At 41.9% G+C, this 25138-nt stretch overlaps 1 protein-coding gene across 1 annotated transcript in view; it reads right to left on the bottom strand.

Annotated features, from left to right (window-relative positions):
- Positions 1 to 653: 653 nt before the first annotated feature.
- LOC124119475 overlaps positions 654 to 25138 on the bottom strand; it is a 30973-nt gene continuing 6488 nt past the window's right edge. The window contains exons 4-15 of the mRNA XM_046481990.2: positions 23347 to 23580; positions 23082 to 23210; positions 22659 to 22858; positions 19323 to 19441; positions 15336 to 15524; positions 13836 to 13901; positions 12022 to 12182; positions 8406 to 8740; positions 7374 to 7489; positions 5338 to 5660; positions 2965 to 3151; positions 654 to 1670 (exon numbers count right to left, since the gene is read on the bottom strand). Coding sequence (XP_046337946.2) covers positions 1511 to 1670; positions 2965 to 3151; positions 5338 to 5660; positions 7374 to 7489; positions 8406 to 8740; positions 12022 to 12182; positions 13836 to 13901; positions 15336 to 15524; positions 19323 to 19441; positions 22659 to 22858; positions 23082 to 23210; positions 23347 to 23580 — 2219 coding nt within the window. The 3' untranslated portion in view covers positions 654 to 1510. The remainder of the gene's footprint in view (positions 1671 to 2964; positions 3152 to 5337; positions 5661 to 7373; positions 7490 to 8405; positions 8741 to 12021; positions 12183 to 13835; positions 13902 to 15335; positions 15525 to 19322; positions 19442 to 22658; positions 22859 to 23081; positions 23211 to 23346; positions 23581 to 25138) is intronic.

Genomic DNA, 25138 nt, shown 5'->3' with positions numbered 1-25138 from the left:
CTTTTGACATATCCACTGTGCAAGATAACAGTGATTAATCAATCAACGTATTTTCTGTTAATCCTTTGATGACCAGGAACGATCCGTTGATTTTCAAAAAAAAGTAAATGAACTGATCATTCATCTCTTGCTTGGCTGCCACGTGCATATTACATAACACACATTTCACCTCACTTCAAACCTGGATTTAGATTGAATAATTACCCCAGACACAATAAATGCCAAATGGGAACCTTTGTCAGGTAATCTAAGTGGTGCTACCACTAATTGTACCTGTAATAAATTCATTAACTGAGCATCAAGGGAATGACAACAAATACACAAGTGTAGGGTTAGACGAGAAAAAGTGGATGACAACAAGGGAGTAGTAATCGTATTATCGACGCAATCCAAAACCCGAAAATGCTTTCACTGCATGGATACTTTTTTTAGTATTAAACTATAACCATCTGGGGTATTTCCAAATTACGACATCCGATAAGCTCCGCCGTTCTTTTTGTCTCTTTGTTTAGGCTGAAGAAATTAATTAACATGCGCCCTTTGTCGAAACCTTTATAGATCACAGTTAACCAATCAGTGTTTATGCAAAATTGCGTAAAACAAATATTGCCTCCAGCCTCCAAGTTCATTTAGCTGTCCTTGCAGACGGTAGCCCAGTCTCTGGTCACGCTCAGTTGCGTTGCGTATCATCCGGGTACTCACTGGGAAAAAACAATAACAAAGGCAGCAACCAGTCCGGGGAATTGCGTTAGATCAGTGCCCCTTTAACTAACATTCACTAGCTAACCAGACTAATAAAAAAAACATAGATAACAGAAAAAATTAAAAAGTCACGAGATCTTGTGTGAGCAGAGTGGAACAAGGTAAATGCCACATCATGTTGGAACTTCCAACTTGGAAGTCTATGAAATAGCCCTCCATACAACAGTCATGTGTTGAATGTAGAAACCAATTCCATTTGCTTTGAATATGCGAAGAGTTACAGTGTAGTTAAAGTAATAACAATGAGTTCTGCTGACATTATTTTACCAATACTTAGCCTCTGTTGGCTCTGACTGGGAATCAGGTTCACAATCACTGCATACATCACATGATACACCTGTGGTCATTGTGATCACTTTGTACAACACTGTTTGGCTCAGTTCCACAAAACTATGAGAATTACCAAAGTTGAAGTACAGATCAGCAGATCCTTGCAACTAAGGTAAGCAACTCTGCACCGCAAATTGTGGTGGCTTAGAACACAAGGCTACCCATGCTCTATCATTGAATATGATACACACACACACATATATATATATATAGTCATGTCATATATATCATAACACTGATAAATTAAAATAGACTCTAATATTATCATGGCGACAGCCTTTATAAAGCATAATATCACATTTTCTTCATATCAAAAATGATCTCATCATATATTATCACAGGTCCTCTATCCATATTCTCTAGGCAGGTGATATTTTGCAGCACTATCAGCATCACGGTGAACACTTGGACATCCGCATCACGAGATGACACACATTTTGGATCTCTTTTTCTGTGTCTCTTCGTTTTCCTGTTCCTGTTCCTGTTCCGGCTCCACCGGAGGCTCCCCGTGTGGCTCCCCGTGTGGCTCCCCTTCATCCTGCCTGAACTGATGGTGGTACTTCAGCATCTGCTGCTCTCTGAAACAGCCATGAAGAGTGAGTGAGTGAGTGAGTGAGTGAGTGGAATTTAAAGCCGTTTTGAACAGTATTACAGTTATATCACAGCCTGTCAGCCCGATGTGGGAAGGAAGCCCAAAGTGATACAGGTCTTAAACATTTCCCATCAAACCCACGACGATAGGTTTCTGGCATCCGCGAGCACACAACTCTATCCCCACTGCTGAAGAAGTGTCAGTGACAACTGATTTACAGTAAGAAGAACGAGGGCCCTGTTCCGCAAAGCGATCGTCGCACTACGACTATCATAAGTCCATGATAAAGTATGTGAGTTACAATCGTCTGAGCGTTAGGATCACTTTGTTGAATGGGCCCTGATCGGATTTATTGCCTGTGAAAAACACAATCATCAGCGTAATACTGGTCTGAATTTTACTGTCAAAGTCAAACATAAAACGACAATGAAAAACAGCTTACGATAAAACAAAAAAAGCTGCTTATCATTAAGTTGAAACTTGTTCTTGGTACTACTAGGCAATGGACACTTTGGCATTATTAACTTTGAGAGTAGTGGTCAGTGCAAGCTGTTTGGTAAAGCGTAATTTCCATGAAATAATAAACAGAACAAAGAATACATGTTTCTTTCAGTATTCAACAATTTTCTGTCTAAATAAGACTTGAAAACTCATTTGCATCAATTTGACTTAAGTAATAAATTAATTACCACCTACTGCGTAAATGCCCTTTATCATATAATGGGTAGGATTCTCGGCAGGGATGAAGCCAACTGATAAAAGTGATATCAGTTGGGGTCAAATGCGGATAGAGATGCAAATATCGAAGGTCAAGTAGGCTCGCTAAATATAATGTTTATTCCTAATACAGGATATTTACCATCCCCAAACACACTTGCGTGAAAACCTCTTGCCTTCTATGGACAAATAATCATCCAGTCAGGATGCTCTTAATAGGGACTGAGATACTTAATCCATGAGCCACTGGGCCACTGGCCTTTGTGAATAATAATGCTCAACATCACTGTAACACTGTGTGATATGGGCCACTGGCCTTTGTGAATAATAATGCCCAACATCACTGTAACACTGTGTGATATGGGCCACTGGCCTTTGTGAATAATAATGCTCAACATCACTGTAACACTGTGTGATATGGGCCACTGGCCTTTGTGAATAAAGTTGATTGAATTGACAACATCATATTTTGTACTTTGATGTCCTCCCAAAACAAGCTTGCTTGCCTGAGACCAAGCTGTTCCTATTTTCAGCAAAAATGACAATAATGAGTTTCAAGTCACCTTTCTGCTCTAGACAGTCCACGGTCTGCATCCTCCTCACTCTCATCTCCGGAATATCTTTCTGAAGGAGCTGCTCCACCACCTTCCTGTGTGTCTGATGGGGCTGCATTGTTCACTTGCCCATTCCGGTCGGAGTCAGGGGGTCTGATGGTCTCATACACTGTAGCATCGCTTCGACTTGTCTCCCCTTGTTTCGTACAATATTTGGAATTAGATTTATGAATACACTTGGATAACACTAGCAGTGAAAGCTTCTACACTTGTTTATGTTAATGGAACATGTGTTTCAAATGAATTATAATTCAAATATTTTTTAACTCAATTTAAAGAAGTCTTTTTAAATTTATTTAAATCAAGTCTCACTTTTCAGCTGAAAAGGATATATCATCAAAGTTACTCTAAACTAACCATCACCATGGTTACAGGATATCATCCAATCCAACAGTTAGGATATGTGCTTCTTGAAATACTTATCTATGACAATGTAAGGTTAATTGTTACATGAAGTGCTCACGATCAAACTCGATGATGTAAGATGAGCAGTTGAGGTACCGATCCAGAATCAACAAAACATTTCAGCACTCAAGCAATGCGATTTGTTATGATGTATTAATATCTATGTATAAATATTTTTACCTGCTTAAGTTTCTGCTATTAGTTTCTACTTGTGATCAGCTGCCTACTGGAGCACAAATGAAGTCATTTTCTGCATGTTCAGTGTACCCAGTTTTAATATTGCACTCACTCACTCACTCACTCACTCACTCCATGCATCTCAAGATCTGGAGATGGAAAGACAAATTCAGTGGCACTGAACTACATTTTGTTCCTATTTTCACAAACGTACTAGATGCTATACAATTACTTCAAACCATATTTCTGCAACAAACTGTCTGTCAATACTACAACTTTAACTTTTTCATTAATTATATTACTTTCACAATCCTTAAATTTAAGTTCTTCTTATATTATAGAAATACCACATCTATTAGCAATTATTGCTCTTCATTCTTGTTCCGTAGTTTCTTTTCATTGTGAGTGAGTGAATGAGTATGGTTTTACGCTGCTTTTAGCAATATTCCAGCAATATCACGGTAGGGGACACCAGAAATGGTCTTCACACATTGTACCAGTGTCGGGAATCGAACCCGGGTCTTCAGCGTGACGAGCGAACGCTTTACCACAAGACTACCCGACTACCCCTCTTTTGATTGTGTAACTATGTGGTATCACCGTGTGTTAATACTAACTTCCCTGAGTCACTTTGCCTGCTTATCATCAAAGAGGGAACAGAGGAGACAAAGTAAGCCAAACAATAGGCTCAATTTTAAGGTTTCATGAAAATGGGCTTAGTTGTTTCCAAATTATTGACTAATAGCAAAACTTGCTTAATAGAATATGTAAACAAGCTATAACATGTTTGTCAGCAACCACAGCTTACACAAATATACTGTCATGTCGTTTTTGCATTGAACACCAAGGCCGTAGTTAACTTTTTTTGACAGGGGGGGCAAATATTTGTACAAGTATCACTTGTCCCCAACTTCATTCAAATAAAACTGTTTCCTATAAAAATCTAGGGGGGCAACTGCTGCCAGAATGTTCTTTTGTTCACGTTTCAAATTTGTAATCGAGAATTTGTCAAAATATGTTTCGAAGAGTAGTCACCAATTTGAAATTGAAGCACGAGAAAGCTGCCTTCTGATTGGTCATTCCATTGGTCGGTCAAAGTTCGCGCAAGGTCGGTCTGACGTGACCCGTAATGGGATGTCCTCAGATCTTTGTTTAGCGGTAGCGAGAACTAAGATCCGATTTTAATGAGATTGAGTTAACGATTGACATTTTTCACTTGTCACAGGAACATGGACATTGGGCCATGCAAAGCATCAACTCTTAGATCAATTGTTACATCCCTATTGACTTGGCACTTCCTATCCTCCTCCTGCGCACAATGTCACAATGTGCCCCCTCAAACAAAATATCCCAAACAATTAGTATTTACTTACTCAAAGTCTCTCAGAATCTGCAATATTGTTCAAGTAAATTTCAATTGAAAAGAACTTCAAAAACAATTTGTTTGATTTATTTTAATTTTTTTTAACTCAAATCACAGTTATTTTTAGGACTTTATTGAGTCTGCCTAAAAACATGAAAATAGGACAGTCAATAAGTTAAAAACACTTGGTAGAATAAAGACCTGATTATTAGATAAACAATATTTCTAGAAAATGATAATTAAGAAATAAAACAAAATTAGTAATAATGCCAACTACTTGTAAAAATTAATTTTAAGGTGAACTGTTAGGAAAAGCTTCAAGAATGGTTATTGCTGCTGAGCTATCACTACCAATGCCACTGAAGTCTGTCACAAACCTCCAGGCCTCTCAGATGCAGGAACGTTTGTTTTCCTGGGTTCAAACACAGCTTTCTCAGCCTCAATTTCATCTGAACTGTAGAAGAAGTTAGGTCCTCGGCGCATTTTATTCTGGAATTCAGCAACAGTGTTGGTCATCTCACCTTGTCGAAATTCAGGGGCAGAATTTTCAAAGTCAATTTCAGCATAGTGCCCTGTTGACTCCCGAAGTCTGTCATCCTGGTACAATGAATTCTCCTGCATGGCCGGACCCACTGGTGTCTCATATGTGTTGTTAGGGCTGACTGGTGGGGACTGAGTGGGAACAGGTGGAGGTATGTTCCTGGCATTCAGAAAAGACTCACATGACTACAATTGTGAAGAATTGTAGTAAAAAAATGGATAAAATTGTCACAAAAATGCCATGTTATCAGAAATCTGCAGGCCACTGTGACTTGATAGCAGCCGCATTTCCCGAACAACAGCTGCTATCTATTCTATTGTTATGTGACATCATTGGCATCACGTTTCTTGTTTTGGACGCCATCCAATACTATGTTCTATGACGTTGCTATTTGTGTAAATCAATTACCTCTGTTAAGAGGCTTTTAATACAGCCACTAAACATATGCTGTTGTTTGTTGTTTTGTACAGTTTGGGATTAGCTACAAATTTGAGCCATTTTAGCTATAATAACGTAACATTATTTTTCAGGACATTATCATATACAGAAGCCCTCGGTCCATTTAACTGCTCTTCCTCATCATGCAGTTAATGGCAGACCTTAGGCTTCGGCAAATTATTATGATGCCCTGAAAAATAATTTTGCCTTTATAATTGAAACAGTTAAATACTATTTGTCCAAAATTCCATATACACAAATTTTCAAACTACTGTGTATGACTGACAGTTTGCTCATTTCAATACCCTGCATGTTGGTAATTTTCATAAATTTTAACCGCAAGATACGATTTGAGAAATATTGAAACAAAAAGCCATAAGGTAAACAGTTTTCTTAAAAATACAATGCTGCTCTAGAGATCACATACCTCCAGGTATAGAAGGGCTTGGATTGCAGCTCTATGCTTTCAATGAGTTAGTGATGCTGCTTTCAACTGTATTTTAGTCATCTAAAAGAGGTACCGGCTGATGACAATCCCCGAAAGATTAATTCAAGTTCTACTCAACCCACCTTGTTTCCCTTAACTAAATCTATATCATTTGTTAATGAGGATCCACATTATGCAGTCACAGGCAATGTCTCAATTTCCTAAAGGGCAAAAATTATAAAATGGGGAAACTGGTTCAACTATGGACACCAGATCAAGAAGCATATACCACATTAAAACATGTCAGTTTAACATGGGATCATTACAGAAATTACAGCTTCTGATTGGTCAAATAGCTTTGGAGGCGATCGTGGCACAGATAAGACACCCATACCATGATATAGTTGTCCTCAAGTCTAAACACTATTGTTCAGTGTACACATAAAATACAAAACTGCTAGATGAATGAACACAAATCTTGGAAACAGTTTGCATTTGTTTGCCAAAATTTATTTTTTTAAAGGTTACGTTGGTTGAAAACATGTCACCAGATGATTATAAGTTGTATGTTTTTCTTAGCATCAACATTTTTAGCACTGCACCCGCTTCTAGATCCATGTAAGTGCATCCTCCTGCCTGGTTTAGGAGGTGGGTGGTGAAATGGGGTTTAACGATGCGTCAAAGATTATTGCACTTATATAGCGACGTGCATGCACGTGTGTGACTCCTTGTACTAGTCCAGACTGATGCCGATTTATAGTGCTTGCCCAATGAGATACCATGCCGCAGTTTAACATGAATACCCCACTTAGACACAGTATGACCAGTCCTTGTTTTACCACCTTAATGCCGAGGATAACAACAAGTACCATCTTTTAACGTCTTTTGGTATGACACGGCCTGGGATCGAACCCTGGACCTTGTGCTCTCCAGACGGACGCTCTACCACTGGACCACGAAGGCAGTCTGTCTGGTTTAGGAACTACAAAGCCAGAAGAATGACTTACCCTATTTCTGTCTCCTCGTGGCTGAGATCCCCATCAGAATATGTGTCTGTGTCCTCTGACTCCACAGAATCCGACTCCACAGAGTCCGACTCTTGGCCTTCATCGCTGTGTGGATACTGAAATCAGTCATAATGATATACTTGTAACTTCTTTGATATACTGGCTTCACTGGTACTGCCTTTACTACCCTTTTGTGTACATAACAGGCTTCTCCAATCCAGTATAATTACATCTGATATACACCTCCTACCTGTATATATATATACTTGTCAACCTTACTCTGTATATCACTAGCTTGATAACGGTGTTAGAACCTACACCGAAACGTTGCTCTTAATTGTAGTAAAGAAGTTGTTCATCCATAACATCTTATCCTTACTGGTATACTTGTATATGTTAAAGGCATACTGAAAGGAAACTACATTGTTAAAATAAATTATATTACAAGTACATTGCAACGGTGACACCCTGTCAAACAATGATATCACAAGGACAATGTGACGGTGATCAGATCCCCAATGAAACAATGATATCACAAGGACAATGTGTTGGTGATCAGATCCCCAATGAAATAATGATATCACAAGTACAATGCAATGGCGACACCTTATCAAACAATGACATCACAAGGACAATGTGACGGTGATCAGATCCCCAATGAAACAATGATATCACAAGGACAATGTGACGGTGATCAGATCCCCCATCAAACAATGATATCACAAGGACAATGTGACGGTGATCAGATCCCCCATCAAACAATGATATCACAAGGACAATGTGACGGTGATCAGATCCCCAATGAAACAATGATATCACAACAAGACATTGAAACCCTGAAACCAATCTTGTAGACACTTTCTTAATTTTGGCTTTGATGTTTGGTGACAATTCTTGGTCAAATGTTGATCCACACATTGATCTAAACCAGAAACATTTTGAACGATGACTGCATCTCCTTATCAACACCACCACCTTGAACTCAACGTGTTTACTTTGTATTTGGTTAACAAACCTTCACCTACTGCTCACCTTCTCATGGTGGACATCGGCCTTGACCTGTTCTCTGTGGTTGACTTTTCGTTGGTCATCATCATCATCATCTGAACTGTCCACAGGTGGTGTCTTAAACCTCAGACTCTTGGTGTGTGACAAACTGAATTCCTCTCTCTTCATGGCTGTTTTGGGTGTATGTTCCAGGCCACTGGAGGAGGGACGTTTATTTTGTTCTTTCTTCTCCTTCTCGCCATCGTCTTCCTCATCACTTTCATCCTCTTTTTTGTCAGCGTGGCGATGTCCATTTACTTGAGGTGCCCTGGGTGTTCTAGGCGTCTTTGTTTCATCAAGTGAATCTGCACCATCAAAATCTGCAAGAGAGTCCAGGCAGGTCTGCAGTGGGATGATATACATGAATTATCTCCCTTGGATTTTGTCCAAATAAATCTTTATCACATCCGGCTTTGAAAATACCACATTCTCTTCAAGCCCCCTCCAACACCAAATATACCACCAGCTATCCTCGTACACTAACCACACCCTGTGGCTATGGCCTTCATAATCCATTCGTGACCAACTCGTGTTATTCCGGGACAATCCGAATAGCGACTCGTGTCCCTCACATGGCCATTTTTGCGACCAGGTTCCGTCTTAGCGCAAACGGGCATACCAAAAATAATTGTCAACTCATCGCGTTATAGTTCACATATATTTCCCCATATACTATATAGATTTCAGATGCAATTTAAAGCACATCTGGACATACGGAATTATACAGTATGATTGAACACATTTAACTGTGCCTTGGGTATATTTTTAGATGCAAGACACATGTAAAATCAAAAAATATTTCTGAAGGATTCTTTGACAGAGAACTTGAAATCATACGTGCATTCTGATTGGTTTTCGCACATAACATTCATCGATAGGGGGACTTGTCTTCTTGCAGGTTACGGAAAGTGGTGAGTGGTGACGAATGTTCATAATCCTGTCTGTACACACACCACACCCTGTGGCTATGGCCTTGTAACCCTGTCAACTAGCCCCTGTCTGTACACTCACCACACCCTGTGGCTATGGCCTTGTTAACCCTGTCAACTAGCCCCTGTCTGTACTCTCACCACACCCTGTGGCTATGGCCTTGTTAACCCTGTCAACTAGCCCCTGTCTGTACTCTCACCACACCCTGTGGCTATGGCCTTGTTAACCCTGTCAACTAGCCCTTGTCTGTACACTCACCACAACCTGTGGCTATGGCCTTGTAACCCTGTCAACTAGCCCCTGTCTGTACACTCACCACACCCTGTGGCTATGGCCTTGTTAACCCTGTAAGACAGCTCATGTCTGTACACTCACCACACCCTGTGGCTATGGCCTTGTTAACCCTGTCAACTAGCACATGTCTGTACACTCACCACACCCTGTGGCTATGGCCTTGTTAACCCTGTAAGACAGCCCCTGTCTGTACACTCACCACACCCTGTGGCTATGGCCTTGTTAACCCTGTAAGACAGCCCATGTCTGTACACTCACCACACCCTGTGGCTATGGCCTTGTTAACCCTGTCAACTAGCACATGTCTGTACACTCACCACACCCTGTGGCTATGGCCTTGTTAACCCTGTAAGACAGCCCCTGTCTGTACACTCACCACACCCTGTGGCTATGGCCTTGTTAACCCTGTCAACTAGCCCATGTCTGTACACTCACCACACCCTGTGGCTATGGCCTTGTTAACCCTGTCAACTAGCACATGTCTGTACACTCACCACACCCTGTGGCTATGGCCTTGTTAACCCTGTAAGACAGCCCCTGTCTGTACACTCACCACACCCTGTGGCTATGGCCTTGTTAACCCTGTAAGACAGCCCATGTCTGTACACTCACCACACCCTGTGGCTATGGCCTTGTTAACCCTGTCAACTAGCACATGTCTGTACACTCACCACAACCTGTGGCTATGGCCTTGTTAACCCTGTCAACTAGCACATGTCTGTACTCTCACCACAACCTGTGGCTATGGCCTTGTTAACCCTGTAAGACAGCCCATGTCTGTACACTCACCACACCCTGTGGCTATGGCCTTGTTAACCCTGTCAACTAGCACATGTCTGTACACTCACCACACCCTGTGTCTATGGCCTTGTTAACCCTGTCAACTAGCACATGTCTGTACACTCACCACAACCTGTGGCTATGGCCTTGTTAACCCTGTCAACTAGCACATGTCTGTACACTCACCACACCCTGTGGCTATGGCCTTGTAACCCTGTCAACTAGCACATGTCTGTACACTCACCACAACCTGTGGCTATGGCCTTGTTAACCCTGTCAACAAGCACATGTCTGTACACTCACCACAACCTGTGGCTATGGCCTTGTTAACCCTGTAAGACAGCCCATGTCTGTACACTCACCACACCCTGTGGCTATGGCCTTGTTAACCCTGTCAACTAGCACATGTCTGTACACTCACCACAACCTGTGGCTATGGCCTTGTTAACCCTGTCAACTAGCACATGTCTGTACACTCACCACAACCTGTGGCTATGGCCTTGTTAACCCTGTAAGACAGCCCCTGTCTGTACACTCACCACACCCTGTGGCTATGGCCTTGTTAACCCTGTCAACTAGCACATGTCTGTACACTCACCACAACCTGTGGCTATGGCCTTGTTAACCCTGTAAGACAGCCCATGTCTGTACACTCACCACACCCTGTGGCTATGGCCTTGTTAACCCTGTCAACTAGCCCTTGTCTGTACACTCACCACACCCTGTGGCTATGGACTTGTAACCCTGTCAACTAGCCCTTGTCTGTACACTCACCACATCCTGTGGCTATGGTCTTGTAACCCTGTCAACTATCCCCTCTCTGTACACTCACCACAACCTGTGGCTATGGCCTTGTTAACCCTGTAAGACAGCCCATGTCTGTACACTCACCACACCCTGTGGCTATGGCCTTGTTAACCCTGTCAACTAGCACATGTCTGTACACTCACCACACCCTGTGGCTATGGCCTTGTTAACCCTGTCAACTAGCACATGTCTGTACACTCACCACACCCTGTGGCTATGGCCTCGTTAACCCTGTCAACTAGCACATGTCTGTACACTCACCACAACCTGTGGCTATGGCCTTGTTAACCCTGTCAACTAGCACATGTCTGTACACTCACCACAACCTGTGGCTATGGCCTTGTAACCCTGTCAACTAGCACATGTCTGTACACTCACCACACCCTGTGGCTATGGCCTTGTAACCCTGTCAACTAGCCCCTCTCTGTACACTCACCACACCCTGTGGCTATGGCCTTGTTAACCCTGTAAGACAGCCCATGTCTGTACACTCACCACACCCTGTGGCTATGGCCTTGTTAACCCTGTCAACTAGCACATGTCTGTACACTCACCACACCCTGTGGCTATGGCCTTGTTAACCCTGTCAACTAGCACATGTCTGTACACTCACCACAACCTGTGGCTATGGCCTTGTTAACCCTGTCAACTAGCACATGTCTGTACACTCACCACAACCTGTGGCTATGGCCTTGTTAACCCTGTAAGACAGCCCCTGTCTGTACACTCACCACACCCTGTGGCTATGGCCTTGTTAACCCTGTCAACTAGCACATGTCTGTACACTCACCATTCCTACTCAGTTGCCTCATAGCTTTCCGTACAGCAGCTTGTTCCTGCTCCTCTTCTGTTGACAATCCCACATCCAGCAGAGTTGTGCGTAGACCACGATCGCTGCTACGTCGTGCAGCGTCAGAAGATCCTCGGGAGGTTGGTCGCTTACTGCTCATTCTGAACCATACAAAATTATCACACTTTTGTGTTTGTTATTTGACACCAGCACCAAATTGCCTTCCCTTTAACAGTTTAAACACATGGAGGTGCAAGATCAGATTTCATAGTTGTAATATACACACACTAAATAAGGCATCTATCAACCTAGCCAGTGTTTGAAGTCAGTAATTGGATAAAAGGAAAATGATTAACAACTGTTTTCTGAGATTCATCAGCGTAAATTGCAACAAGAAGGCATTTCCATTATTATAAAGGTGCTGCAACACATATACAGCACGGAACCAGTCTCTCTGCCAAGGGGTGAGTGAGTGTGTTGGGCTAACGTTGATTTGAACAGTATTTCACTTATAGCACCGGGAGTCAAATTGATGTTGGAGGTAAGCCCTTAGTGATGCAAGACTTAAGAGTTTTACCACAAGCATGAGTATGGTGCTCACAAAAATAGAAACATTATCTGGGTAAACCAGGATCCAGGATCACAGGTTACTGAGGCATCCAGCAAATTGCGGCGCCTTCGACAAATGAGTCACTAACGGAAGGGTTTCATGTTAACAAGTAACATATTTGGAAGGATGTATTGCTGTGTTGAATTTGGATTGTACACACACAAAATAATGTCCTGTATTTACATGTCAAGACAAGGTAGTATAAACTTGATTGGATACCCTAAACAAGTCTTCAAAATATTTCTATTTCAGAACATGCAAACAACTCATAGAAAAAAACTCATCTTAAACCCTAAACTAATTCCCTTTGCTATAAAAATCCATCCAGGAAAAAGTTGATATGATAGGTGCAAATTTAAGCTGAAAATTGTCAGTTTGTTGGTACGGTTATTTAGAAACCATGTCATTACAACTACAGTAGAACATGGATATAACGAACTACAAGGGACCAGAGAATTCAGTTCGTTATATCCGTTGTTTGTTATACACGTTTTCGCTCGGATACCGCCATCTTGGATTAAACAAATCACAATACACGTAACTGCAGCATTGACTTGTAGTCGCAGTGATCACTTCATAGCATTCAATTGATAACATTAAATAACATTCATTTAAGTTTTACAAGGTTTATCCGTAACCGCTAAAAGTGTTGGTTCACCGCTGATTGCGCAAAGCCAACTGTCCGTGACACTTGACACTGAGAGAGATTTCTTAGTTCGCTATACACTATCACTAATTAGTGGTAGATGGGCTTGTCGGTGATCAAATATCAGTTCGCTGTATCCGTTAGTTTGCTGTAGAGAGTTCGTAATATACGTACATTTTGTATGATATTATGTAGGAGATAAATCGGGGATTTTTTAACAGTTCGTTTTATCTGTTTGTTCGCTCTATCTGTGTTCGTTATATCCGTGTTCTACTGTACATATATTTTCCTATGTCAAAGCAGCATGACTCATTTGACCACTGTATAGCCCATTTTTTAAACAGTTGTATATTATATTGCTAATTTGCTATGCTAAAATTTGTTTGATAAATTGCTTTTAAACATGACTTTGTATTTATGACAAGCATGTAGATAGAAACTAGTTCTTGTCGCTTTATGGCTGGAATAATGCCGATGCGATGTTAAATGTTAACTTACTCCCACACTCACCCACTGACCAGTGCTGTTGATGACCATAGAGCATTACAAAACACTCACCTTCGTATGATGACCTTCTTTTCAACATCAGCTTGTTTTGGCCGAGCAACTTTTGAGTATGGGTAGCTAGAATAAATAGAAACATTATAGGTATCTTCCCGACCTAGTGCCTTTTATGAATTATCAACACACAACAAAACAGCACAAACAATCTTTCTCTCATGAAAAGGTGTTAGCATAGGGTATTGTGGGTCTGCTTTGCCTCAGGATCCCCACATGGAGAAAAGCATGAGGTACTGTGAACCTATTCCGCCCTGGGATCACCACAGAGAGACAAGCATGAGGTACTGTGAACCTATTCCCCCTGGTATCACCACAGAGAGACAAGCATGTACTGTGAACCTATTCCGCCCTGGGATCACCAAGGAGAGACAAGCATGAGGTACTGTGAACCTATTCCGCCCTGGGATCACCACAGAGAGACAAGCATGATGTACTGTGAACCTATTCCGCCCCGGTATCACCACAGAGAGACAAGCATGAGGTACTGTGAACCTTTTCCACCCTGGTATAACCACAGAGAGACAAGCTTGAGGTACTATGAACCTATTCCGCCCTGGGATCACCACAGAGAGACAAGCATGAGGTACTGTGAACCTATTCCACCCTGGGATCACCACATGGAGAAAAGCATGAGGTACTGTGAACCTATTCCGCCCTGGTATCACCACATAGAGAAAAGCATGAGGTACTGTGAACATATTCCATCCTGGTATCACCACATAGAGAAAAGCATGAGGTACTGTGAACCTATTCCGCCCTGGTATCACCACATAGAGAAAAGCATGAGGTACTGTGAACATATTCCATCCTGGGATCCCCACATGGAGAAAAGCATGAGGTACTGTGAACCTATTCCGCCCTGGTTTCCCCACAGAGAGACAAGCTTGAGGTACTGGGGGCCTATTCCGTCCTGGGATCCCCACATGGAGAAAAGCATGAGGTACTGTGAACCTATTCCGCCCTGGTTTCCCCACAGAGAGACAAGCTTGAGGTACTGGGGGCCTATTCCATCCTGGGATCCCCACATGGAGAAAAGCATGAGGTACTGTGAACCTATTCCGCCCTGGTATCACCACATAGAGAAAAGCATGAGGTACTGTGAACATATTCCATCCTGGGATCCCCACATGGAGAAAAGCATGAGGTACTGTGAACCTATTCCGCCCTGGTTTCCCCACAGAGAGACAAGCTTGAGGTACTGGGGGCCTATTCCGTCCTGGGATCCCCACATGGAGAAAAGCATGAGGTACTGTGAACCTATTCCGCCCTGGTTTCCCCACAGAGAGACAAGCTTGAGGTACTGGGGGCCTATTCCATCCTGGGATCCCCACATGGAGAAAAGCATGAGGTACTGTGAACCTATTCCGCCCTGGGATCCACACATGGAGAAAAGCATGAGGTACTGGGGACCTATTCCACCCTGGGATCCCCACATGGAGAAAAGCATGAGGTACTGGGGACCTATTCCACTCCTCTCGTGTACAGTTAAAACCATACCGTGACATTGGAACCGAGCCTACAGCTGAGGAGGAGGATGACGATGTCGATGATGAAGACGATGTCGATGTCGAAGAGTCATCAGAATCATCCCTGCTTCCAAGTGTGAGATCAGGTGTACCAGCAGCCAGACCATAGGCAACTTTGGGAAACTGTCTCAGCGAGCCAGACCTTCTGACTTGTAGCTCTCTGCAACAACAAAAACACACAATATTTAGAGAATCTCACCCGAGTGTCTTTTGATATCAAATATATCAACACGAGTTGATAAAAGTGGAAAAATCCGAGGCTTGCCGAGGATTTTTGCCACTTTTATCAACGAGTGTTGATATATTTGATATCAAAAGACACTCGGGTGAGATTTTATTTATCATCCAACATCATTCTTTCAACTTTTTCAATTTGTAGACAGTAATTAGCAGTGTCTTCAGTGTAAAAAGTACTGCAAACAGCTTCAGTAGCAGAGCCATTAGTGATGTCATTTGATTGTGACGTCATGGTAACCAGTGACGTCACAATGGTCTGCAAAGCATTGTGATGTAATTTCATTGCAGCGATATCTACAGTGTAGATATCGCTTGATCTCATCCAAGCGATATCTCCTGTGGGAGCCAGTTTTGGATGATAATTAGTTTTATTTGTTTATTTTGTACATAGATACAGCATACACTTGCAAGCTAGGACTTCTCAGAGCAGTGTGAGCTTTGTTAACAGGGTACTTCAGAATTGCCTGACAAAAGTAATTTATAATTGGTCATAACAAAATCAGAATCTTCCATCTATTGTTCACATGTAAATACTAATTCTGTGTATAACCCATTGAATACAAGTGCAATGTACCCTTTATTCCTTCAAATAACCGATCTATGTACGGGACATGAATAAGGAATGCCTTGCCATTGTCAGTCCCTTCTGAATGGATGTAAAATGGTGATGGATTGAAGGTTATGTGGTTTACGGTTCCATAGATAAAAAAAATATAAAAAATGTTGGAAAACCATTATTTCAGTTTATAAAAACTGTCAGAGTAGATAATCATATAGGAAGCAAAGCAACCATTTCACTTGTCACTCCAGACCAACATATTTCATTTTTCAATGATTCATGTAGAAAAAGGCAATCAATCAAAATAATGTGCTAAAGGGGCATTCACACGGTACAACTCTGTTGTATGCAATTAGTTGTACGAACTGAAGTTGTATACAACTCGGCATTCACACAGCGGTAAGTTGCATACAACATGGATCTCGTGAGATCTCTGACCAAAAGCTTGTGATTCACAACATTACCGCTCGAATCCTGGTTGCCGAGTTAATTCTCAGACTCATAGTTTTCAAAAATCAACACTGTGCGAGAATTGCGGTCACGTGGTACTGTGTCACCTCTGAATTTGCAACTTAAAGGAGTTGTATATTATTGAATTTTAAACCCCCAAGACTGGTTTGAAAAGGAAAAAGTGCTAAATGTTTTCAAGTTTCTGTTTTGCTAACAAAAAAGCCTCTAAAACATGTATCCATATTTATTTGTACATAGTCGGCCCCTGCTGTTAAAGGAGCACCTGATTCAATCTTTAGATATCTTGTTCGCAATCAAATGATAAAATCCATATGTAAAACAAATAGTTTTGTCCCCACTTGTGTATACATTAATAAAAATACAATGTGATGATTTACATTTAATTTAAGAAATGATCGAAGTGGCTATTTTATTTAACCTATTTGTATACATTTACCATATATACATCAGTGAGTCATGTAAGTTTAGCAATCAGAATCAATCTGAAATCAATATGTTTTATTTGTTTTTATGTTTCCACTCTAGCCTTGATACTATGTGGAAAGGCAGACCAATACCATCGTCAGTGTGCGTGATTTTGTGTAAATCATGGCGTCACGTGGAACGATTTCTGTTGACTTTTCCAATTTTCCAAGTATCTAATTATTTATTCCTCGATTCTTGCAACAATTATCGACCCATGCATATTCGTAATAATCTGAGCTAATGTATGCAACAAGTTGACGACTGAATCTATCGGAATAGTAGAAAATGTTAAGTAAAATTATAAAACTAGAGTTTGGTTGCACACTTGATTTCATTTGGACCGTTTGTATTAGTGACTTAGACAATGTGTCAATAGATTGTTTATGGTATGATGAATTCAGGGATGTATGTATCGTAGCTGAGTATGAAATGCATGTGATGTGACAGGCATCTCGCCTGACGCGAAAAGAACCGTGATTTTACAACACTATCCACCATGGAGGTTCGGTCCAGAGTTTATGATTTGAACACGAATAAAGGGTTATTGGAGTCTTTTCGGAATGATGATTGGTGTTTGGACAAAAAGCAGACACCCAATGGTTTTGTAATTGAACTTCTCATGTAGCTATACGTTATTTGAATAGATAATCACATTTAGAACAGGGAATTGGTAAAATGCCAAAATGGCAATATTTACGTTGTTCACTACTTTCAGATGTCATTTGTGTACATCTGCTTTGCCTAAAATAGTTGTTAATGGCATCACATTATAGATATTTTCCCACAGAATCCAAAACAGTGACATGTATTTGTGTGTATGATGTATTTTAAGTTTTAGAAACGTATTATGGACCTTATCTCATCTTGGTCTACACTACAGTGTACAGTTACATAGCCTGTCGATTCAAATAACACCATGAACAGTTTAACCAGGAGAATTAGACCGATGCAACTGTCAAAATATATAATTTGTTACAGTGTTGTTCTACATACCTACTTTTCATAGGTCCTTTATTGAGCAGAAGTTAGTGACGTGAATCGGAGTCGCCATTTTTATTTACAAATTGATGTGTAAATATCACGTGATTTTCATGCATGTTTTGATTGGCTGCGTTCATACAACCTATCACATGAAAATGGGGCATGTCCTATTTCGTACAACTCACGTCCAACAAGTTGCATACGGTGGGACGGACTTGCCTGTTCACACAATGCAATGTGTTTCATGCAACAAATGGTATACAAGTAGTTGTACCGTGTGAATGCCCCTTAAGGGGCATTGAACCTCTTCACCTCTCTAGTATACCGCAGGACAACCCTGAGTTAGCCTGTGTCCAGTGAGTGAGTGAGTTGTGTTTTATGCAGCCGTGAACAGTATCAGATAAATGTTTCAGGAAAGTTTGTGTGTTTGTTTGTTTGTGAGCTTGTTTGTTGTTTAAAGCTGCACTAGGCTATATTCCAGCTATATGATGGTGGTCTGTGAACAGTATCAGATAAATGTTACAGGAAAGTTTGTGTGTTTGTTTGTTTGTGAGCTTGTTTGTTGTTTAAAGCTGCACTAGGCTATATTCCAGCTATATGATGGTGGTCTGTGAACAGTATCAGATAAATGTTACAGGAAAGTTTGTGTGTTTGTATGTTTGTGAGCTTGTGTGTTTGTTTGTTGTTTAAAGCTGCACTCGGCTATATTCCAGCTATATGATGGTGGTCTGTCAATAATCAAGTCTGGACCAGACAATCCTTGGATTGAACATTTCAGCCTGTGACATTCTCTCAAGTGTACTTGTCACTTTCGTAGTTTACATCCCCCCTTTTTAAATCCTGGATACGAATATCAATATGAATATTTATACTGTGCCAAATCCCTGCCCAAGTGCATGCTCAAAGTGCTACATTATTACCCTGGTCAATGGATCAGTGTGCACTTGATTTTCATTCTCAGCTCCCTGGGGAGTATACAACTCCAGCAGCCTGTGAGGTGCTAGAAGGTTAACCGCCACATTACCATCTCATCCTACCATGTACCCATTCACTGCTGGGTGAACAGAGGCACATTTTGCACAAATCCACATGCCGTCATATAGCTGGAATATTGCTGAGTGTGGCGTTAAACAACAAACAAACAAACAGTGTTGGTCACCTTAGTGATTGCATTCTACTCCAAAACACTCTTCCCCCACACAGTGGCATTAATGTATTTCAAACAAATTAACATTGATTTATAACCTTTTTTCCCTTTTCGTAAGATTCCCGGAAAATTCTTCCCACTCTATTGACCTTGATCCACGAAGAGTGTTTATCAAGGTCGATGTGCCAAGTCCGCTTCCTGTAGCAAGACCTCCTTGCTGGAACATAATATCACATCAATGAATACAACAGAGAGTTTTTGTCTCTTTGTTTGTTGTTTAATGCTGCACTTGGCAATATTCCATCTATATATGACACCGGTCTGTATGACACCGGACCAGACAATCCAGTGATTTATATCATGAGTATAAATCTACACAATTAGGCTAAGATTACTTGCATCAACCAAGTCAGCGAGTCTGACTACCCGATCGCCTCGTTAGTCGCCTCGTACAACAAGTGTAGTCGCCTTTTACGGCAAGCATGGGTTGCTGAAGACGCATTCAACCCCGGATCTTCACGGGGTCTTATTATTCATCTCTAACGGCACAGCATGTGCTGCTGAAGACCAATTCGACACCGTATCAACGGGTAGAATACAAAATAAAGATGCCATATTGTTACAATTCAAAGACATCCACCACATGTCTCACTTTATTACTACTGATCAGTTAAATATTAATTATATACCACTCAACCTTTGAGAGGGAATACTGGCCTATTTCATACTGTTTTGTAACCCGAGGAAAACACCTGATGTACTTGAACTGTGTACCTACTTTTATTAACCTTAAATGAAGCTGAAAATGCTCCAGTTGCATGGCAACATGGGATACTATTTGTGACATCATCCCCAAGCAGCCAATAACACACATTCAGCATTCGTGACCAACTCGTGTTATTCCGGCACAATCCGAATAGCGACTCTTGCTCCTCTCGTGGCCATTTTTGCAACCGGGTTCCGTCTTAGCGCAAACGGGCAAACCAAAAATAATTGTCAACTCTTTGCTTAATGGTTCACATATATTTCCCCATATATTATATATATTTCAGATGCAATTTAAAGCACATCTGGACATGCGGAATTCTACAGTATGATTGAACACATTTAACTGTGCCTTGGGTATATTTTTAGATGCAAGACACATGTAAAATCAAAAATTATTTCTGAGGGATTTTTTTATGAAATCAGGTTACGGAAAGAGGTGAGTGGTGACGAATGACATATTCAGGTCCAACACTCAGAATATCCCTATCAAATGTTGAGTTGCATATTTAACAAAAGCAACAAGCTGATTTATGTTCCAGTGACCAGTGACTTAACCACTTCACTACAGGTATAAAAAACTGGTTCTAATGAAATTGATTTAGATTGTGAGGAGGATTATTTGAACCCAGTGAAAAACATCCACTAAAACTGAATTGTTTGTCACAAAGCAAAGAAATATTTTCATGAAGGGTGTTTGTGCTGATATGTCTAAGTGAGTGAGTGAATTTTGTATAAGTGCACAGTCAATAATACTCCCCCTATATGTCCAGAAGGACACTAATAGTGTCAGGACCAGGTAAACAAGTGACTGAAAACAGGAGAGGGCCCCTGAAAGCTCGATCGTGCATTTGAGTGAGTGAGTGAGTATGGTTTTACGCCGCTTTTAGCAATATGCCAGCAATATCACGTCGGCGGACACCAGAAATGGGCATTCACACATTGTACCCATGTCAGGAATCGAACCCGGGTCTTCAGTGTAACGAGCGAATGCTTTAACCACTAGGCAACCCGACCGCCCTCATGCATTTGAGACAGATCCTACAACAAGCATAAGGTAATGGGGACCTACTCGGCTCCTGGAACCTCGATCATGCATTTGAGACAGTTCTTACAACAAGCATGAGGTAATGGTGACCTACTCAGCCCCTGGAAGCTCGATCATGCATTTGAGACAGATCCTACAACAAGCATGAGGTAATGGGGACCTACTCGGCCCCGGGAAGCTCGATCATGCATTTGAGTCAGTTCCTACAACAAGCAAGTGGGAATGGTGACCTACTCGGCCCCTGGAAGTTCGATCATGCATTTGAGACAGATCCTACAACAAGCATGAGGTAATGGTGACCTACTCGGCCCCTGGAACCTCGATCATGTATTTGAGACAGATCCTACAACAAGCATGACGTAATAGTGACCTACTCTGCCCCAGAATCTACACAGGGGATCAATTCTCAACTGTCCTTGTTAACCCCTGACCATCCTACAACTCTTGCCTTGTTAACCCCTGACCATCACAAATGTTTGCCTTGTTTACTCCTGACCATCCTACAACTCTTGCCTTGTTTACTCCTGACCATCCTACAACTCTTGCCTTGTTAACCCCTGACCATCACAAATGTTTGCCTTGTTTACTCCTGACCATCCTACAACTCTTGCCTTGTTAACCCCTGACCATCCTACAACTCTTGCCTTGTTTACTCCTGACCATCCTACAACTCTTGCCTTGTTAACCCCTGACCATCCTACAACTCTTGCCTTGTTTACTCCTGACCATCCTACAACCGTTACTTTTGCCTTGTTAACCCCTGACCATCCTACAACTCTTGCCTTGTTTACTCCTGACCATCCTACAACTCTTGCCTTGTTAACTCCTGACCATCCAACAACTCTTGCCTTGTTAACTCCTGACCATCCAACAACTCTTGTCTTGTTAACCCCTGACCATCCTACAACTCTTGCCTTGTTAACTCCTGACCATCCAACAACTCTTGTCTTGTTAACCCCTGACCATCCTACAACTCTTGCCTTGTTAACTCCTGACCATCCTACAACTCTTGCCTTGTTAACTCCTGACCATCCTACAACTCTTGCCTTGTTTACTCCTGACCATCCAACAACTCTTGCCTTGTTAACTCCTGACCATCCTACAACTCTTGCCTTGTTTACTCCTGACCATCCTACAACTCTTGCCTTGTTAACCCCTGACCATCCTACAACAGTTACTTTTGCCTTGTTAACCCCTGACCATCCTACAACTCTTGCCTTGTTTACTCCTGACCATCCTACAACTCTTGCCTTGTTAACCCCTGACCATCCTACAACTCTTGCCTTGTTAACCCCTGACCATCCTACAACTCTTGCCTTGTTTACTCCTGACCATCCTACAACTCTTGCCTTGTTAACCCCTGACCATCCTACAACTCTTGCCTTGTTTACTCCTGACCATCCTACAACCGTTACTTTTGCCTTGTTAACCCCTGACCATCCTACAACTCTTGCCTTGTTTACTCCTGACCATCCTACAACTCTTGCCTTGTTTACTCCTGACCATCCTACAACTCTTGCCTTGTTAACCCCTGACCATCCTACAACTCTTGCCTTGTTAACCCCTGACCATCCTACAAGTCTTGCCTTGTTACCCCCCAACCTGATCCAAGAATGCCTACCAGTGTCGATCCTCCTCTCTTGAGTGTGAGCAGCTTCTCCAAGATCCGTTCACAGGCACTGGTTTGGGAAATATCTTTGTCGTCTTTGTGAACCAGCTCAAGAGCTTCCTTGTAGCATTTCTGAGCCTTTCCCACATCCCTGTAGTGGCAGGCAACTGCTCCGAGACCTTCCAGAGATTGCCACTGTGTCCGGATATCACCTGAAAATTAGTGTCACAGCATGTTGCAAGATATAGTGGATGAACAAGAAGCACCATGATTCCTGCAGTTTGCGTCTTAAACTCTGAGTAAATGTTAAGTTATATTTAATCCCGTGCTGCCAGTTGTTGATCTTTTGCTTGATAAAGGTATGAGTATCTGTACTTAAATGTTGTATTGAAAGAACAAAAGTCAATATTGACATCATTTTTCCTTGTAGATCACCTTCAGCTTTGGCAGTGGTGAGAGCCAGCAGATATGCCTCTTGGGCCCCACTGATGTCCTTGTTTATACTGGCAGCATATGCCTTGTTTACATGACAATGGCCTTGAGCCTTGTAACTCTTCTGTCTGCCTGAAAAGAATGAATATACATATGTGACACAACAGTAATCACAGTATATTTCTTTGTCTTTTTCAATGGTAAAAACACTATTTTGATATACTACAATATTTGGTAATAGATGCTAGATAGCGACAGGCAAACATACCATATTTGTCAATAGCTTCTTCATGGAACTTTAAAGCTGTCAGTGCTGCTTGTCTGTTGTCCACAGACTTGAAGTTGTGCACAGCACCAATGTTCTGGAGGAGGACAGCCTCGTTCCTCCGGACATTGTTGTCAGCGTAGGGCAGCATGTGCCAAGCCTGTTTGAAGCAGTCAAGCGCTCTATCCATCTCTCTCAGCTGGGTGAACAACAGGCCAATCTCATTCAGGATGGGCACTGAAATACACAAAGTCAACATCAACACAAGGTCAACATCAACACAAGGTCAACATCAACACAAGACCAACGTCAACACAAGGTCAACGTCAACACAAGGCCAATGTCAAGACAAGGCCAACATCCAGACATGGTCAACATCAACACAAGGCCAACATCAACACAAGGCAAACGTCAACACAAGGTCAACATCAACACAAGGTCAACATCAACACAAGGCCAACGTCAACACAAGGTCAACGTCAACACAAGGCCAACGTCAACAAAAGGTCAACATCAACACAAGGCCAACGTCAACACAAGGCCAACATCAACACAAGGCCAACGTCAACACAAGGCCAAGGCCAACATCAACACAAAGCCAACATCAACACAAGGCCAATGTCAACAGAAGGCCAACATCAACACAAGGCCAACATCAACACAAGGTCAACGTCAACACAAGGTCAACATCAACACAAGGCCAACATCAACACAAGGCCAACGTCAACACAAGGCCAAGGCCAACATCAACACAAGGTCAACGTCAACACAAGGTCAACATAAACACAAGGTCAACATCAACACAAGGTCAACATCAACACAAGGCCAACGTCAACACAAGGCCAACGTCAACACAAGGTCAAAGTCAACACAAGGTCAACGTCAACACAAAGTCAAAATCAACACATCAACACAAAGCCAACGTCAACACAAGGTCAACATCAACACAAGGCCAACGTCAACACAAGGCCAAGGCCAACATCAACACAAGGTCAACATCAACACAAGGTCAACATCAACACAAGGTCAACGTCAACACAAGGTCAACGTCAACACAAGGCCAACATCAACACAAGGTCAACATCAACACAAGGCCAACATCACCAAGGTCAACGTCAACACAAGGTCAACATCAACACAAGGCCAACATCAACACAAGGCCAATGTCAACACAAGGTCAACGTCAACACAAGGTCAACGTCAACACAAAGTCAACATCAAAACATCAACACAAAGCCAACGTCAACACAAGGTCAACATCAACACAAGGCCAACATCAACACAAGGCCAACGTCAACACAAGGCCAAGGCCAACATCAACACAAGGTCAACGTCAACACAAGGTCAACATCAACACAAGGTCAACATCAACACAAGGTCAACATCAACACAAGGTCAACGTCAACACAAGGCCAACGTCAACAAAAGGTCAACATCAACACAAGGCCAACGTCAACACAAGGCCAACATCAACACAAGGCCAACGTCAACACAAGGCCAAGGCCTACATCAACACAAAGCCAACATCAACACAAGGCCAATGTCAACACAATGCCAACATCAACACAAGGCCAACATCAACACAAGGTCAACGTCAACATAAGGCATACATCAACACGGTCAACGTCAACACAAGGTCAACATCAACACAAGGCCACCATCAACACGGTCAACGTCAACACAAGGTCAACATCAACACAAGGCCAACGTCAACACAAGGCCAACATCAACACATCAACACAAGGCCAACATCAACACAAGGTCAACATCAACACATCAACACAAGGTCAACATC

This window comes from Haliotis rufescens, unplaced genomic scaffold (assembly GCF_023055435.1).
Source record: "Haliotis rufescens isolate VD_foot unplaced genomic scaffold, xgHalRufe1.0.p SCAF_1, whole genome shotgun sequence".
NCBI lineage: Eukaryota > Metazoa > Mollusca > Gastropoda > Lepetellida > Haliotidae > Haliotis > Haliotis rufescens.
The sequence above is the reverse complement of the archived record's forward strand: the minus strand, read 5'-3'. Positions and strand labels throughout refer to the sequence as shown.